At 41.1% G+C, this 18007-nt stretch overlaps 2 protein-coding genes across 10 annotated transcripts; one reads left to right on the top strand and one right to left on the bottom strand.

Moving 5' to 3' along the window:
* The first annotated feature begins 464 nt into the window (after positions 1-464).
* csf3a (colony stimulating factor 3 (granulocyte) a) lies at positions 465-2920 on the top strand. Of its 4 annotated transcripts, none has more exons than XM_034558276.1 (5): positions 465-595; positions 1015-1187; positions 1828-1935; positions 2028-2168; positions 2260-2920. In XM_034558276.1, the coding sequence occupies exons 1-5, from the start codon at positions 580-582 to the stop codon at positions 2446-2448; spliced, it is 627 nt and encodes a 208-aa protein (XP_034414167.1). In that variant the 5' UTR covers positions 465-579; the 3' UTR covers positions 2449-2920. The 4 variants fall into 4 exon arrangements, with proteins under 4 accessions (XP_034414167.1, XP_034414166.1, XP_034414165.1 ...); XM_034558275.1 differs by having other exon boundaries at positions 471-595; positions 1012-1187; XM_034558274.1 differs by lacking the exon at positions 465-595 and adding an exon at positions 602-754.
* A 468-nt stretch (positions 2921-3388) lies between these two features.
* Positions 3389-12949, bottom strand: med24 (mediator complex subunit 24). 6 transcript variants are annotated; one of them, XM_034558264.1, is made up of 26 exons: positions 12836-12949; positions 12399-12529; positions 12204-12286; positions 12079-12117; positions 11920-11993; positions 11115-11347; positions 10728-10839; positions 10436-10586; positions 9987-10100; positions 9548-9601; positions 9302-9384; positions 9124-9210; positions 8777-8876; positions 8381-8523; positions 8222-8259; positions 7941-8113; positions 7630-7808; positions 7220-7319; positions 6642-6817; positions 6258-6522; positions 5767-5948; positions 5579-5672; positions 5307-5406; positions 4213-4293; positions 3939-4087; positions 3389-3696 (listed from the first exon to the last, which is right to left on the bottom strand). In XM_034558264.1, exons 2-26 carry the CDS (start codon positions 12526-12528, stop codon positions 3580-3582), a joined length of 3057 nt encoding a protein of 1018 aa, XP_034414155.1. In that variant the 5' UTR covers position 12529; positions 12836-12949; the 3' UTR covers positions 3389-3579. The 6 variants fall into 6 exon arrangements, with proteins under 6 accessions (XP_034414155.1, XP_034414158.1, XP_034414156.1 ...); XM_034558267.1 differs by having other exon boundaries at positions 8031-8113; XM_034558265.1 differs by having other exon boundaries at positions 11121-11347.
* Between the last annotated feature and the right edge of the window lie 5058 nt (positions 12950-18007).

Here is an 18007-nt window from a genome sequence, read left to right as displayed (position 1 = left end):
TCAATGTAATCAGTAATGACGGAATTCCAGTTCCTAAAATTGTCTTGAATTGTGTTACTTTGGAGACTTACACAAAAATGTAATGACATAATATATATAGAGTCATCTCTAACTAGTTTCACCCTTTTATTTTAAAATGTATGTTATTTCATCCTTCTGGAAAATATATATAGATTTTTTTTTTAATCTTTAACATTTTATTTTCTGATAATCTTAACAGTTCTTTGTTGTTTTAGTGTTTTTATAAGTAATGTGTGGGATGATTATGCTTGAAAAATTATTTAAAATATAAAGTGTACGGTTCTTTTAAGAATCCAATATTGTTATAATAAATTAAACATATATCATTATTATCAATTACCTCAATTTGGATCCATTTAAATTAGGCTCCCAAAACAATGACAAGGCTTTACATTTCAATGTGAAAAGAACGGAAATCTGCTGACAAGACTTCTTCATATGAACAAATAATGGAAAATCCCTCTCCATGGGCCTGCTATATATATAAGACTATACTTGTATTGTCAATCATTGTGTTCACTTGAAGTAAATACTCAAAGACATTCCTCAACACAGGCCATGCACATCCTGATTGGTGAGTAGTGGTGAGGTAATGCTTGTAAAATGCTGCTTTCTCTTCCTCTGCTGATCATCTGGAGCCACAGCAGAGACTCTGGAGGAAGTATTGGGCTAGTGTTTGATGGAGTATCTATTCACTGGGAGTATTGCAGAGCATCTGGATCTGTTTTAAGGAGTAAATATGATATTGCATTTTTGAGTTGACATCTGTTCAAACTGTTACATTAGCTATGTTTATGGTGCTGTAGTCACTTTCTGGATGAGGTTTCACATTACAGGGACTATTCTCAACTCATGCCGCTACTGAGCCTGAGGGGAGACATGCCCAGTGCTTGCAGCAGAGGAGAGAGCCGGGCTTTGTTCCGCCTGTTGCCCCCCTCCCTTCCTCGCCCTCTCTTATTTTTGATGGTGCCGTTTTGATTTCCTTTTCAGCAGTTTTCGCCATTCCCTGCTACATGGCCACGTTGGCCCGCGGCGCGCCTCTGCGGGAGAGGAACGCACTTGTTGAGGGGGAGCAGTTTCAAGACATCGTGCAGAGGAGCCGCAGTTTGATCCTAAAGATCCTGCTCTCCATTCCCGACACGCACGCGTCATGCATTCACATCGAGGTGAGCTACGCTGGATCGGGAGATGTCGGTGCAGGTTCTTCTGACCACGCGCCTTCCAGCGGGCACTGTGCCCTCTGACAGGCCGTTCAATGAGTTCGTGTCTGCGGCTTTACGTATTTGAGAGGTTCTCAATAGAATAAAGATGTGGTGCATCGTTATATTTAGTTAGTAGTTGAGCTGCTGCTAAAGAAAGGACCAGCGTCAATCTCTAAATTGAGATCATATGCATGAAGATTGCCAAACTTTTACCTTTTTTTTTTAGTTTTCACTTATTTGCACTCATCGCTGAACTTTACACGTTTAAGGTACTTGCATTTAGTTACTTACATGTACTACAATCATTTAAAAATGAGTTACTAGTAACTATACAGGTCGGGCAGTACATACAATGGCTATAATGGTCTCATAAAACACAATGCATCATCCAGATTAAACTACCCACAAGAAAAGAAAATAGTACTTTGGATACTCGTATTTTTTGTGATATTACTTTTACTTAAGTAAAAGATGCGAGTACTTCTGCACCACTGTATATAAAATAAAGTAAATAGGCCCACAAATGCATATCAAGGTAGTGTGTGCTTCCTGTTGCATGCTAAGCTGCAGTTTCTAACATAACATCTCCCTTTATCTCCACCAGACGCTACAACTCAATTCTTCAGAAAACGCCAAGCTGGTGTTCATGGCATCCACCATAGGCATCCCCTCTGCTCCTGTGCTCAGGGGGGTGTCAGAAAACTTCACTTTGGTAAGCATCTAGCAGGGGAATCATTCGGTGTGGTCAGATGATGGTTGAAGAACAGATAACATGACCCGTTTGCTGCTCTTCTTTCCTATTAGGAGACCAGTTTGATACACATGTCTGAGGGTCTTCAGCTGCACCGGGCCCTGCTGAGCACCGTCTCTCCTCAGCTGGCAAACAAAGACAAAGTGACTGGGCTACAGGCTGACATCAAAGACCTTGTCATTCAGATCAATAAGGTAGAATATTACTTACAAACCACTGTGGTTCTTGGAAAACAATCCTGACTTTTAGGCACTTTCATGATGTTGTTGTATGTGTGCCCTGCAGTTGCTGAAAATGGCCCAAGCAGAGGCTGCGGTGCAGCCCTCACCAATGTCCGTGGCCTTGCGTCTACCAGGAGAATATGACGTTCAGGTGGCGGCACACCTCACTCTGGTGCAGCTCCAGTCCTTCGGGCAGGACACGGTCCGCTGCCTCAGGAGTCTAGACCGGAGCAATGAGGAGTCAGAGAGCTGACCAACGGGTGCCATACTGTGACTGATTTTGGTTCATGTCCAAAACACTCTTTTTTTAAATCATGATATTTATTTATTTATCTATCTATCAGTTAAATGATTATTTGTTATTTTAAATATATTTATATATTTATTTATGGAATATTTATTTGGGGAGTATATTCACCACAAAACTCTGTCACCACAAACTCTTTTTTGTTCCTTCCTTCATCACATAGCAATAACTGAAAAATCATCCAGTCTGACAAAAACAATATACAGTATATCATTTCAACATTCAAATGCTATACTTTTAATTTCCTTCCATCGCAGAGTTTCATTAAAAGAATGTTTAGCAAAACAGAACTTTTAGCGACAGCTTAATATTTATAACTCAACTATTAACTTATTTCATGGGATTGGGTGCACATTTAGGATTAATTACACATTCTGTAAACCTTTTAAATGAAACTAAATATTTTTGTATGAATCTCTCTTCCTGTACTGTAATGTTTATATTTTCTGATGATTCAATAAAAAAGCATTTTTCTGAAAAAGGAACCATTACTTGTTGTGAACGACATATCAAGCACCGGCAGTGGGTCACGGCCGACACATGCTCTCAAAAAAATACATCTAAAATTCCAGTGGAGGTAATACTGTAATAGAGAAGTGCAACTAAAAGTGAAATAATAGCTTTCGTGTCATACGCTGCCAGACAGATTTCCTTGAGGAAGTGTTGCAACTGGTGGATGACGGCCTGATGAGCACAAGCTTTGTCACTGCTGAGGACGGTACAAACCCCGCTGTACGTAGTGTCATGTGTTGGCCTCGCTAGCATGTGACCATCATCACAGCGGTTGAATCTCATGTTGTCCCAAATATGATGTAACCGTAACCAACACACACACACACACACTAAAATGAGTAAATACTGGCAAGCAGAAACAGAGGATCTTCAATCTTTTTTTCTTTTTTTTACTTATTTACACATTTCTTTAAGTGTGAAAAAGAATTAAAAAAACACAATAGCAAAACAGTGTTCACATAAACATGGTTATAATCCCTTTAAATGGATGATCCACAGCTATATTTCACCCACTTGGGGTGGGGGAAGGTTGATTTGGTGCCGATGTAAATTTAAACCCACTGCTTACAAGGCGGAGATGGCTTTGGCCGCTACTCTCCTCCCCAGTGGCAGAGTCAGGTCAGTGATGGCCAGGACAACTCTAGGTTTGGCCAGAGCAGGCAGCTTCACCAGCTCAGAAACCTGGACGCGCAAAAAGACAAATGACAGTTCAACGGTCATCACGCTGCTCAAGGCACAAGTACATCTGCTCAGTTATTTGATATGTGAGCAGTCTGCAACAGAACCCAACGTGACTAAGCTCAAACAACCAAAAATGTAAGACCCAAACCCTTTCCCAATAATGAGTGGTGCAACAGCCACTCATCTCCCTCCTTATCGCAACCTCCCCTCCCAGTTTCTTCACATCTCAGCCCACGACTCACCATTGTAAAAGGCATGAACTGCAGAATGCTTCCGCGACTTCCCTGCTCAAGGCAGTCGACGCACTCCTCCATAAAACTCTGTACAAACTGGGTGTGAGGTCCCGCCATCTTGGAGCCCAGGACAGAGGAAATGAGGAGGAACAGGTTGGCTGTGGAAAAGACAACATGGTGTGTTAATGCAATGTACACACGTGTATGTGTTCATGGCATATGGCAGGCAAGGGGTCGTTATTGTAGGAAGAGGGCATGCAGAGCAGACAGATGTGAGTCTTACCCAGGACTCGGTTTAAAGGGTCCCTCATGTTGACAGTGTGGAGCTGGGAGGCAGAGAGGGAACTGCTCATAGATCGGTCTCCTATGAGATGTGACGTGAGAAACAGAGGAAGAACTGAACATTTTTGTTTCATGTTATTTTGACACAAGACAAAAAGAACATACGAAACTGAATGAGAAAATGGTAATTGTTTGTGAAAGTCAAAAAGGCTTCCCTCCACTGCCGTCTTACATACACTTCCTGTTCCTAAAATAACTATTTCTATTTCTTCTAAAAGACGATGAGCTAATTATTTTATTATCCATATATTCAAAACAAATGTAAATTTCTCATCACGAATATCATTAAAAACAAAACAACTAACGAGATATATATTTTATGTTTTTATTTCATTTATTATTATTATATTTTAAAATCTATTGCTTCAGGTATAAATTGAGTCAAGAGTCCAGCCAAAACTTCTAGTATGAGATCTTGAGATCATCTTCTAAATGACTTGACATGACTAGACATGTCTTTTCAAAGGAATGGGTGGAACTTTTGGGGAAGAAAAAAAGAACAAAACTCAGTTTCAGTATAACAAGCAAAGTAGCTCATTCAAGTTTTTCCTAAGTCATGCAACACACTGATCTATTAACTCCATGTCTGGAAATGTATTTATGTAGATGTGGCTCAAAGTGAAAAATCCCAAAGCTGAATGCAAATGTTGTCAGTCAGGTTGATGGCATGATCGTAAGTGTAGTTTAGAACCACAATGCCTCTCAAAATCAATCTCCCTTCTGTTGTTTAACATTGGTCAAAGCAAAACAACTCACATAAAACTGCAGTGCTCAAGTCAGAACCTGCTGACGGTTTAAGACACTCAACAGATCATAAATGTTGAGACAGGCCGAGCTTATTGATGCTTATCTGATTTGGTTAAAGGTGCTTACAAGAAGCAACTTGCTGGTAACAGGGTCTTAGAAAGCCCATTTGCTTTTGAAACCCATCTGGTATTTGTATAATCTCCGGCTCAGACTGACGGACAAATGACTGAAAGACCACAGGCTTCAGAATTCAACTGTGTATAAAAACTCAGACAGTAATAGACTGACCTGGACTGGAAAGGGCAGCAGGCTCATCCTCATTGGAGCTGAGCAGACGCATGAGTTTAGACGGTTGAGTGTCATCCAAGGGAAATAGGCTGTTGTAGTCCTGCGGCCAATAAAACATATTAGACTGAATTGTAATACACTAGAGATCAATGATAAGGAATTAAATCACAGTGTTCACACACTTCATTCAACATGTCATTTTATCACGCTGAAAAAAATATTTTCAAGAGTGACATACGTGTGCCAAATATGGCCATGCGAGAATGTTTTACCTCAATATCTTCGCGCTGCCTTTTGCGTTGACGAGCCGAGAACGAGCCTTTGTGGTGAGAGGAGTAAGAGCTGAGTGCGCACCACACAGACAACCTGAGGAGTTGCCCCGGAGAGTAAAGTTAACACCCAATCTCAATATAGCACAACCACTGTCGCCCGCCACGTCAAGGTATTAAGCTTCTCTTACTTGGCCAGCGCCTTTCCAGGTGGGTCTGCCAGGCTGTGCCAGTGGGCAGAGTCTGTGAGCAGGTCGGGCAGTATGGTGCCCAGCAGGGTGAGGGTGATCTGCTGAGTGTCCAGGCAGAAGATGCTGTAGAGTAACTCCACTACGCGATCGGCCCACTCCTGTCGAGTCTCCTTCAGCAGCTCCTGGAATACGACGCATTGCTCCGATTATTATAACGAGTGGTCATCATCTTAAAAAAGGTACAATGTGGAGTCTACGACCACTAGCTGTGTGATGGAACAATGTTGTAATGGGTGGACCTTTTATTTTTTATCTCACAAGCATTGGTCAATTAATTAACGTTCAACTATTTTTGATTATGGGTTAATCATCAAGTTAATTATTCCAGAGTAAATAACAATGAAAATAATTGTTAGTTGCAGGCTTTAAATACTGCCAGTGTTGCCGATGTCGATCCTCAAGCTATCGGTAATATGTTTTGGTCCTCTTACCTTGACCAAATTGTTAGTGAACCAGAAGACCCCTCCCATGTTGAGAAGACTCTCAAACAGATGCAGAGCCCGGCTGTCCACCCAGCCTTTGCGCAGCACCGTCTGGAACTGCTTGCTGAGGGCCACGTGGATGGGGTCTTTGGCCGGCAGCAGGTTGCGGTAGGGGATCGGCTCCTGGCCCTCCATTGGGGGGCGCAGGGTCGCGGCAGTTTGTTGAAAGACGTCAGCACACATGTGCTCCATGATGGAACTCATAATGATCACGCTGGTGAGAGACAACATCATTTTTAATCAATGTATTGATGGTCAGTGAGGGAGACCACAACTGATCATGGGAGGAGGCTGTGAAGTATAAGATAGTGTTTGTGTTTCTGATGTTTGTACCGTTCATTGTAAAACTGCAGAGTGTTCTCCCCGTATAGCGGGGTCACAAGCTGCCGGATCATAGTCTGGGGCTTCTCACGCTCATCCCTCCCCAGCATCCTGACGTGGGCCACCAGCCAGGCCACCGCACAGATTGCCATACTGCACACTTTCCCCTTGATATTGTCAGTGATCTTCTACACTCAGAAAGAGATGACAGCAGCAAGAAAAAGAGGAAGGAAGGATGTGGTTAGAAGAGTGCGGGGTATAGTTAAGGAGATTGGATTATGACTAAAACAGCATCAGTCCACATTGCGTGATATAAAAACTTGAATGGAGGAGAGAAAAAATGAGAAGTCGACTCCTAAAGGACGTCACTGCTGTTGCAAGTTCTTACACATTTTTACTCGTCAATTTCCACAGAATCAGCCTCACTTGAGTAATCAATCAAAAGGAAAAACAACATTTGTAGACATGGAGTATGGTCAGGGAGGTTACTGGTACTGCCTGAGCATCATGTGACCCTCTGACACAATATTTTCCAGTCAAAGGGAGGATGAAGAAAAAAAAAATAGTAAGAGCGTTGAAGTTGAACAGACCTGCACTGCCTCCACAGAGAGAACGCCATTCTCCCACGCATTCAGAACTTCCAAGATGGCTGCTGGTGTGCTCAGGCAGATTTCATGCCATTTCACCTGACTGTCACAACAGATAAACGTTCTTCTGTATTTAGAGCATTCATTGCATGAGATAAATAAGATGAAACAAAGCAAGGATCTACATTTAAAAAAGGCCCACCAAATAAATAATACAGATTAAATATAAGATTTTATATGAATCTTCACTGGAAGACCATTTTAAGGATGTGCAAATACATGTACAGTTTTTTACCAACAGTTTGTAAAGAGGGAAACAAATATCAAGCAGGTAATTCTTCAGGAAAATTGTCATCGGTTGGGTAAAGTATGTCAAATCATTGGCAGTAAAGGAATAAAGTATGCACACTTACACTAGCTTCATTTCTGAGGCGTTGTTCAGCAGGGTGACCAGGCTCTCCACTTTACCAGGCTCTGGTCTGAAGCAGGGGTGGTCTGGGTTCAGAGTCTTGCCCTCTTCAGGCATACATGTTTGTAGCCATGTTTCAAAGAAGGGCGTCTCCCCTGAAGGGCTGGGGTCTGACAGGATCACCTGGAAAGGAGAGATACAGGGCAGCCGTGTGCTGTATGGATCAATTTAGACTCAATCGGTCTAATCGGACAGAAATGACAGATCTAATCAAATCTACAACATTATGTTCAATGAGCAGAATTGTGACCTCACCATGAAAGAGCAGGCCGATTTGCCGAAATATCTACATAGAATAAATACTCTTGCCATGATCATCATTATATAGTATTGCCATGAACTAACCTCCGAACCATATGTCTGCACCACATGGCAGAGCATGAGGAAGGAGATGTCGAAGAGCAGGGCTCGTACTGACGCCGACTTGGCTGAAGAGGGGGGAAATCCTCAAAGTTAGTATCTCATTAAAAGAACAATGTGTCAATAAGGAGAGACACACCCACATTGGAACATGCCACTCTTGTATTTGAACTCACATCCTTCGCCGCTGATGTGTTTCGGAAACTCGTTAAGCCTAGAACAAAAAGGGAGAAACAAAACACTAAATAAAAATGTAAGTCAATAAACAAGTCAGCATTCAGGTGACTAAGGGGAATATTTGTCTTCACTTGCAACTCTATTTTGCATTTACTCACTTAATGAACTTCCGGGCAAAGGATTTGAGTTTCCCAGTGGCTGCTGCTGCTGCCAAGAGCAGATCGAGGCTCTTTCCAGACAACATGTGTCCCAGGACGCCCAAAAGGCCCTCGGGCGACTTGGAGTGATCTGCATCTACTGTCTAATGAACGGGATAGTAGGAGTTATGCTCAGTTGTTCTTTTATAAAAAAAAGGTGTATTTATTGTAGTTCAGCAATCTTTGCGAGCAATCTGTATTCACTGACACGTGACATTTTACTCTAGTTGTTAGCATCTCCTTGTCTACCCGAGATGAAACACTTACTGACAGTGACACACTAATGCATTTCCTTGATTTTATACAATCTACACAATGCACTGAGAACGCCTTGAAAAACAGGTAATGGTGCTCTACCTTGAGAATATTAGTGACAGTAGGCTCAGCTCGCAGGATGAGACCCGGGTTAGGCTGGATGTTAGCATTTTCTGCTGTCTTTAACCTTGGGGCGAACTCCCTGTAATCGGTCCTGAATCAAATGTGCAACGGGAGAGGGACAGGAAAGGAGGGGAAGAGGAGAGACAGACACGGTGCAGGGGTTGGGGAATATGGTGTATTGTGTGAATATGGGGAACTAAACTTCATTCATGAACATTTTAACAAACAAAATTGTTCAGAAAAGAAGGAAAACCGATTTTTAAAAATGCTTAATTTTCCTTTTTATGAAGAGATTTGCATCATATATGTGGGATGGCAACCCGTACCGTTTTGAAGTGAGACAGGTTGTATTTGGATCCGACAGCAGACCAAGCTTGTTACACTCCTGCAGGAGCATGCCAAGGCAGTCACAACTGTGGCAAGAAGCACAAGAAAGACGATAAACATTTTACGGGGAGATTACAGGAGGGGAAGATGGTTGTGGCAAGATTTTGGAGCACTTACTTGCATCTCTGATCAGCTTTGTCCAGTAATGGTGTGAGCTTGAGTAAGTACTGAAATGCAATATTCACATCCTCCATGAAGTCCTGGAAGACACATTTGCCATGTTTTTGAGAGTGAAGGTTACATCAAATTACATTTAAACAGTTATTCTTTTTTTCAACTATGGCTGCTTAGAAATACTAAAAGCTCATGATTGTGCCAGTGTGTTCATTTGTTAGAAAGACATCAGTGAGTCTATTGTTGTACCTGTCCTTTGTCACCCTGAGGATACTTCTTTAGTCGCAGAAGAACTTGTGGGATCTGACATAAAGAAACAAGAAATTCATTGTGTGGCTGAGTTTTTATGTGCACGGATATGACAACACGTAATCTGGTCTCAGGTGCCTTTTATCAGATGTAAATCAGTTTACCTTTTATACTAAATTGATTACGGCATGTAACAATAAACTAAAGTCACTTTAGGCAAAAGAGAGTCTATTTAAGACGAGAGTGTGGCAATAATACTGTCAATATAAACCAAAAAGAGGAAATAAACATACTAATACAAAATGTATTTATATAGAAAAATCTAAAATTCAGCATTTAATTAGCCTCAAGTCAAAAGTACATTAAAACACTTCGGCCAAGCAAAAAAGAAAGACAGAGGCAGATCACAGACAGATAGGGCTAACAGCTCTCATCTTACCTTGAGGAATGTGAAAGCAGTCCATTTGAGCTCCTCTGTGCCCTCTGGTGACTCGATGAGGCCAGTGAAGCAGGCCTTCCAGATCTCCAAGACAAAAAGAGGCGCAGGGATTCGCTGTGGAGGACAAAGAATTTGAGTAAACTGCAACTAAAAGTTGAAGAGTCTTATGACTTATTCTTGCAAGAAGAAACTGAAAAATTTGAAATGTCTCCACAATTAAAAACAAAACTCTTTCCAGAGAAAGTTGTACTCTCTGGATTTAGTTTGATCTTCAACCTCTCTCGTGCCTTTTTTAATTCTTAGCACGACATGCAACACCGGCCACACTCTGTGTTCAATTTATCAAGCTATATTCATTTCTAGGCATTAAAAGATTGTTCAGTCACTCAACTTTCACTGCAACTTTACGGAAGATTTAACATGACATTTCATTGCAACTAAATGTTTACCTGCATTCTCTTGATCATCATCAGCTGCTCCACCAGGGGCTGTGTCTCCCCGGTCAGATTCATGGTCCCTTCCAGCATAATGAAGGCATGGACTGATGGAAAGGAGGCATGGAACTTAGGCTCACTCTGCTCAGACAGCATCATGGGAATACTGTGTAAAGTGAAAAGAGTTGGCATAACAAAGATTATTTGTGATGTCCTTTAAATTAACATCTTGCCACGTCTAGGAGGGGCAGCCTCTTGCCAAAGTTAAATAGATCTATGTATTTAGGAACGAGGCAGGAATCTTCACCTTTTTACTAGTGACACGCTCTCCTCTAATTTTGTTCTCAGTGTCTGGTTAGGTACACTGCCAAGGGCATCTGTCACTTTCAGCACTGATTGCTCGACGTTGCTCCAGGAACCTGTGGAGGAATAGCAGCAGAATCACAGTAAGATGTCTGGCACAACAATTATGCACAATAAGATTTGACCAAAATGTATTGTTTCAGGAGTGGTAGCCTTCTAACATCCAACTTGCTGACATGGAAAATAATAAGTTAATCTAGACAATCACTGGTGACTAAAACTCTCAACAATACTGCTTCAAATGTCCCATTAAGTTCACAAATTGAATTCACGTGACTTTGACAGGGATTATTTAGAAAAAATATATATATTTGTGCAAACACACACGCACACCCACCACCTTGTTCCTCCAACCGAGCGATGTGGACCAGGGCCCTGTTCTTGGTGCTGTTCATCAAATTATAAAGCCTCTCCTGGCAGGCTCTGAGACTGGCCTCTGTGCTGGCTGATGAACCCAGTTCTCTGAGCCTTTCACAGTACCAGGCACAGCCCTGCAGCAGCCACACTACCACTCCGAGCAGAGCCCGACACAACCCAATGCATTCCTCTGCTTTCCCGTGACAGCTTCAGAGTCAGAGACGAGAGGAGAGGTAGTGAGTCAGTTTGAATTCGAAGAATAGGGTATAACTTTTTCCAAGCAATAGTGTAGGTAAACAGTAAGAATAAAACATTAGGTTAACAAAGATGGCATACCCAAGAATACTGGGCGGCTAGTTAAGAGTGGTATGCATCTGTAGCTGATGCTTGTTATTCAAACAAAATAAGTAAAATGTAAAAACTAAAGATTAACTTATGATATATGGCTAATCTTAAATCACAATTCAATTACAATTCTCAGTTTCATAATATATCATCTACATAGCCCATTTAACATGTTTATTAATGATTACTATGCAATCAGTGATGATTGTCATCTTTTATGGTTGTACTAGGTATTAATATATCATTACAAAAATGTAATAATGTGCTTTCTTAATTCAAACCAGGCATACACACACACACACACACACATATATATATATATATATATATATATATATATATATATATACACATGTACATGTGTGTTAGACTTGTTTCACAGGTAACACTAAGGATGGAAAATGCACAAAACTATCATGGATAATTTGACATACCTGAGACGATGGCAAAACATGTCCATTATCTCCAGCAGTGATTTTACACACAGCTCCCGAGAAAAATCATCAAACTATCAGAAAAGAGACATTCATGAAAACCGCTCATATCTTATAGTAAACTGCATTATGACATTATTTTCCTCAAGTACAAATTACCTTGCTGAGAGCTGTGAGCACACTGGAATAAGACACCATCTAAGGAGAGAGAGAAGGTAACGTTGAAGATGGTTTGACATACACCTCACTGACACCATTTTCCAAATAACAGATTTTTCTCTCACCTGGGAACTTATAGCATATTTGAGGTAAGACAAAATAAGAGGGTTGGGAGAAGGACCAATCATCGCCTGCTCCATCAGGGCCTCTGGAATACATAAACATAACTTTAACCCAAAATAGAAATGACAATACTATCACTGGTATTAAGTGAAATAATTCGTTTGACGGCAAGGGAACTTCACAGTCTTTCAGCTAACCTGCAAGGTTAAGATAGTCCCATGTCGCTCCCTTTGGGAAGTTTTTCTTGATGTTAATGGCCCACTGGTAGTCACTCCATCGTTCTTTCCAAGCCTGTAGAATGGCTTGCTTCAGATTGACCACCTTCATCCTGGTAGAAACGAACATGCACTTTGTGAATATATAGATTTTTAAACCCGAACCCGAAGAGACGACTATTAAAGCAATTTTACAATACACTTTTATTTGAGATACTACTCAGTCGAGCTTACTTTAGCTAACTTGCGTTGTACATAATTTGGCAGGTTAACGTTAGCCATTAGCTGCCAATGTCATTCATGAGCGTTAACTCCTGAGTTAAGATATGGATGTATTCATGGTTGCAGAACAGGATGTGTGCCACGGACCATAGCACGAAGCCAAGAGTCGATATGTAATTACTAAATGTGATGCTTACCTGACTTTTTCAGTTTTTCAAAAAATAAAAGATATTTGTTTGTAGCTTCTCCACTTCACAATAGATAGGACGCCATCTTTGCTGTGAACTACGTCCGCGCTCATTGGTCAATCCGTTGGCGTCCCAGTATTCTTCTCGCTGATTGGTTACAGAGGGGACCAACTTCAACGCTCAATGGCGAAGCAATCACCCGACAACAGCGCAAGATGTCGCTCTTTACAAAGTCAAGACGTAAAGTCAGGGAGCAAAGATATATCCTCCAATTAACCATGTGGTTAAAAACAAAACGACAAACTAACCAACTGAAGAAGTGCTTACAAATGACTCATGAAGCTCTGTCACTTAACTGAGATTTAAGGCTCAAATAGTTCATTTTGCTGAGAAAACCAACCTAACGTCCGTTAGCTAGCTTCAGGCACTAGCTAAGTATTATAACGTTAACTGTCGTGTTGCTGTCAGGGTTATAACGTAACGTGATTTCAAATAGTACAAATTATCTTTTCCAGGGGATACAATGAAATGCTGTGTTGGCTTATGTAACCAGCCCATTCAGTTGTGTGATTCACTGCAGTTACATCTTTTTTGGGTGTCAGTTCAGCTGTTTTTCAACAGGGTTTTTGTCTATTATGTCACACCCAAGAGATGGAATAAAAAAGCTAAACACATTGTCTTGAAAACATACAAGAGCATAGACATAGCAGGTTTGAGGTAGATTTGTGAGACTAAATCCAGTTAAGTCCACGTTTTGGATTGGTACCCTTAATAAAACAGTAATGCTGGTATAACTATGTATTCACAAAAGAAGCCCCCACAAACCACATTTACTGAAAGAGTGTGAAAAGGGGTTTTGATATAAAAGAATCTACTCGAGCAAGCACGGTCTGCAAAGTTTTTCTAACTGTCCTCATTTCCACTTTTGCAGTCGGTTCTTCACGATGTTAAAAGGGATACTGTTCTTCTTATCAAACCAAGCAACTACTTCTGAGAGTGAAGGTCCTGTATTGGGTCTGCCTGAACAAAGACCCTCATTCTACCTGACACTGGAGACGTTGTCCTGGCTGGAGCAAGGCGTGTGTCCTGGGACAGAGTGATGCCAGCCAACAAGAGATGTATAGGCTAGGGATGAAGGGGGTGCAAGGTGTATGTGTGTGTGTAGGCGTATTTGGGGAGAAGTACCTTTTACCGGTTGCCATTCACTGAGAGCTGCATTAGAGAAGGGTGCTGACAGATGTGAGTCTACCCCTGGGGAGACCAGAGAGTCTGTAGTCGCAGCTCTGTGTCTCTTCTCATGACCTCACTTCTGGGACCGACACAGTTTTGCTGACTCTTATTTATCTCTTATCTTATTTTACAGTTACTGTGGGGGTTGCTTACGTTTCAAGCTATTGGCTGATGCTTACTCTAATACAATAAAGCTTACTGGCATTTAGTGTTCGGTACTCAAGGCTTCCCAAAATCACCTTACACTGAATACTTTCCTCGAAGACTTGTTTAAAAGAAGAACGATACTGTTCACAACATGCTCCGTTGATTATATTATTTTATTCATGCGTGTTGTTCTCAAAATTTAATTTAATTGGTATTTTGTGCTCCACAAAATACCTCAGAGCTCCTTTGTTCTGGGCCCAACAGCTCACTGAAGCTATGTGGATTGTATTTATTGTGTTTTTTGTGCAAACTATTTATTGAATCCATCAGGGTAAATGAATAACCATTGAACATCCACCTGTATGTTGCACAGACAAAGGAGGATAATCTTCATGAAATAATAGAAGTAAGTTGAACTAATATGTCATGGCTTGTGTCTCTGAGCTGTTGTATGTATGTTACAGTAGACCTGTTCATAACTTCAGTACATAACTTCACTATCTTGGTCTTTCTTTCTCTCCTTCTCTGAGGGACACTGAGGGCCTTTGGGCACACATAGGTAATTACCAAGGGTTGAGAGCAAGGAAATGAGAGTGGCCCCCTTATGTCCCCTCAGGTTGTCTATTCAAGTTGCTTCATGAATCAGGACTAAATAGAGGCACCTGCTGTTACCGAGAGAAGATAAGGCACATAATGTGTCGTCATCTTTAATGCTACACACAACCCCTTAGAGCTCCAAATGGCTCGCCTTGTCAAGGTAGGACGTTGTCACATTGTTACCTTAATTCTTAATTCTTAAAAAACTAAACACTGGCTCACCCACACAGATGTTTTCAATTAATGTTTTGCCTAGTTAGACCTCTTCTCAGGACAGTGTGAGCATGATTGGACATGCTTGATTGACATCTCTCTCACTTTCCTGAGACATCATGTGTACCATAAATGGTGTACAGAGGTCTAATTAGCCAAGTAGAAACACCTGTGTGCAGGTCTTTAAACAGTTTTGACATATCTTCTCTAAAAGAGCCCAATGTATTTGAGCTCAAGATGTCATCGACCAACAGTATCCCTCCGTGTCTTTAGGATCTCGTACATTTTCTGTGTACTTGAACACTGTTGACAGCTAATAACAACACAGTGGGCTCTTGGCTTATCTGACAAGACAACAAGCGTGGGTAGTAGGACAAGGCTGTTGTGTCTCTTCCATTTAGGCAACAGACTTGAAAACATGTCTCAGTTACTGGATAAGTTCCCATCACACTTGAGACACTTGTGATGTGTTCAGAACAACGCATAGTCGGTATCTCTTTATAGAATCAGTTCATTTATCCCTCAGTATGTACCAGTCATTGATCTCCTAATACAGTGAATTGTGTAAGACAGAATGACATGCTATTTGATTTAAAAGTGGATTTAAGTTTGTACTATATTGTCCGATTGTAAAAGCTTGGGATGAGCTTATATATTCATGCTTATGAATTCCTGTGTAGTAGATAATATTTTCAATGTATAAAAGGCGTACAATAATATAGACCACAGGTACGTATCTTTGATTGAGTATCGCAGGAACTTACATGGAGAACCTTTAGCGGTGAAAGTGTGGCCAGAGAGTGGCTTGACACTGAAGAGCTTTATATAGCCCCTTCAGCACGATTTCCCCTCATTTTACTGTCATCAAGAGTTCAGTCTACAGGGAGTTTGTTCCAGCTTTAATTATAACTAGTCTATATGGGCTGGCTGGCAGGGAGCCCAGTGAGGCTACTTGCTGCATCTTTTCATATCCTTTAACTGGCTGCCGAAGTCTTCTGTAGGTGTAACGCTCCTTTTTAAATGTCATGTGAGGAAATGTGTGAGTCCAGGCCCCAGCTGGCTTAGTCAACTGTTCCCTGGGAGTCACAGGAGGGACATTCTCAAGGGATCCTGGGTGTCAACTCACTGTTGCGTAATTTAGAACAAATATCATCCATCCATCCATCTATCTATCTATCTATCTATCTATCTATCTATCTATCTATCTATCTATCTATCTATCTATCTATCTATCTATCTGAACTAAAAAATAAACTATACAACTAAATTCCAACATTACAATTTACATTGTTTTTTGTTGAAACTTGGGTCTGGTTGGGTCCTCAGCTTCACACTACTTATTTTTCTTTTGGATAGCAGGTTACGTGGCAACAGCTTCCATATTGAAATGATAATGTGTTTTTTTTTATAGAGCCGTGAATGTGAAGCTAAAGGCTGGTGCACATTCATAGCTCTGGCATTCAGAATTGTGGTATATTTAGGCAATTTAAAGTTGTCTTGTTGCAACAAATAGCAACTACTGTAAAACAGCGTTGCACCAGAGCCCTGAACCAAGTTGGTCAAGTAAAATTGTTGTCATAGATACTCAAAAATGTCTATAAATACTTAGCACAAGAATACAACGGGATTCTACCTGCTGAGAATTACTCAAGTAAGTTCATCCATTCCAATAGGCTGCCCATCCCTCCTGAATGAAATGTCTTAGGGGTTAGCAACCATCTCACTTACAGGGCAGCTTTTCCTGACATGCCCTTAATTATCCAGGACCGCTTGGCATCTAATCCTGCTATGACAGTACATCGGTTTGACATCACTGCATTAAAAAAAGGCTCATTTTCAGAGTGAAGTCAAATTCTGAGTTCCAGAACCCGGGTGACACTTGTGAAAAATCTAATAATAATGCCGTCATGCATTAGGCACTCATTAACACGGCCCGCCACTAATCCTGGAAGCTTCCCTTTTACTTTATGTGTGTGACACCAAGCCATACAAAGCCTAATATACACTTCCCAGGCCCTGTTACACAATACAACTTGGCAAATGCTTCCAGCGTAGCCTCCATGATCCCAGTGTCAGTTAGTGCTGAGACCCAATGCCTGAGCTCAGCACAACCAGTGGCCAGCATTTTAATCCCACATCTGTCGCTCACTGTGGGTGATTTAAACACCCCAACCTGAATTATTTAGAAAGAACTGATGGCCACAGATCTCGTGCAAAGAGTTCAGGATTATTCATCACCAGTCAAAAATGTGTACTGTGGTGCTGATGACGTCATTGTACTAGCGAGCTCGGATATTTTCATACGTCTTAAACCAGAAGAGTCACAAAGTGTTGTTGAGTTATTTTGAACCTGTTTTCCCTACACTTAAATTCTCATTTGAATAAGAATGTGGTTTTAACCAAGCTGGCGGCAGCAGTCCCACTGTTTTATTTTAAACTGTAAACGGTAAATTTGGAAAACATTGTTATGAGCATTATTCTCATCCCATATTATATTGTACTTGAAAACCAAATGACTTAACAGCAGAGATGACGAGGTTTAGCTGCACCAATATTGTAGACCGATATTAGCGTATCTTTGTTGGCCTTTAAGTAACAAGAAAATGACGGTATTATATACCGCTCCGTAGTATGCCGTGACAATGGGCCAGCATGCATGATACCAGCCATCATTCATTTTATTTGTTACGCCTGTGTTATTCCTGCTGTTATTCATTACATTACATTACATTACATGTCATTTAGCTGACGCTTTTATCCAAAGCGACTTACAATAAGTGCATTAAACCATGAGTCCAAACTCAGAACAACAAGAGTGCTACTTAAGTGCTACTAAAGTGCTAAACAACAAAGTGCTATCAGTAAGGGACATTTAAGTGCTACTAGAGTGCTACTACGGCTCTACCCTCCCTATTCAAGGTATAGTCGAAAAAGATGTGTTTTTAGTTTGCGACGGAAGATGTAGAGACTTTCTGCTGTCCTGATGTCAATGGG

The sequence above is a fragment of the Cyclopterus lumpus genome, chromosome 19 (assembly GCF_009769545.1).
Source record: "Cyclopterus lumpus isolate fCycLum1 chromosome 19, fCycLum1.pri, whole genome shotgun sequence".
NCBI classification, from domain to species: Eukaryota; Metazoa; Chordata; class Actinopteri; order Perciformes; family Cyclopteridae; genus Cyclopterus; species Cyclopterus lumpus.
Note: the sequence above shows the minus strand (reverse complement) of the source record. Positions and strands in the feature narration are given on the sequence as shown.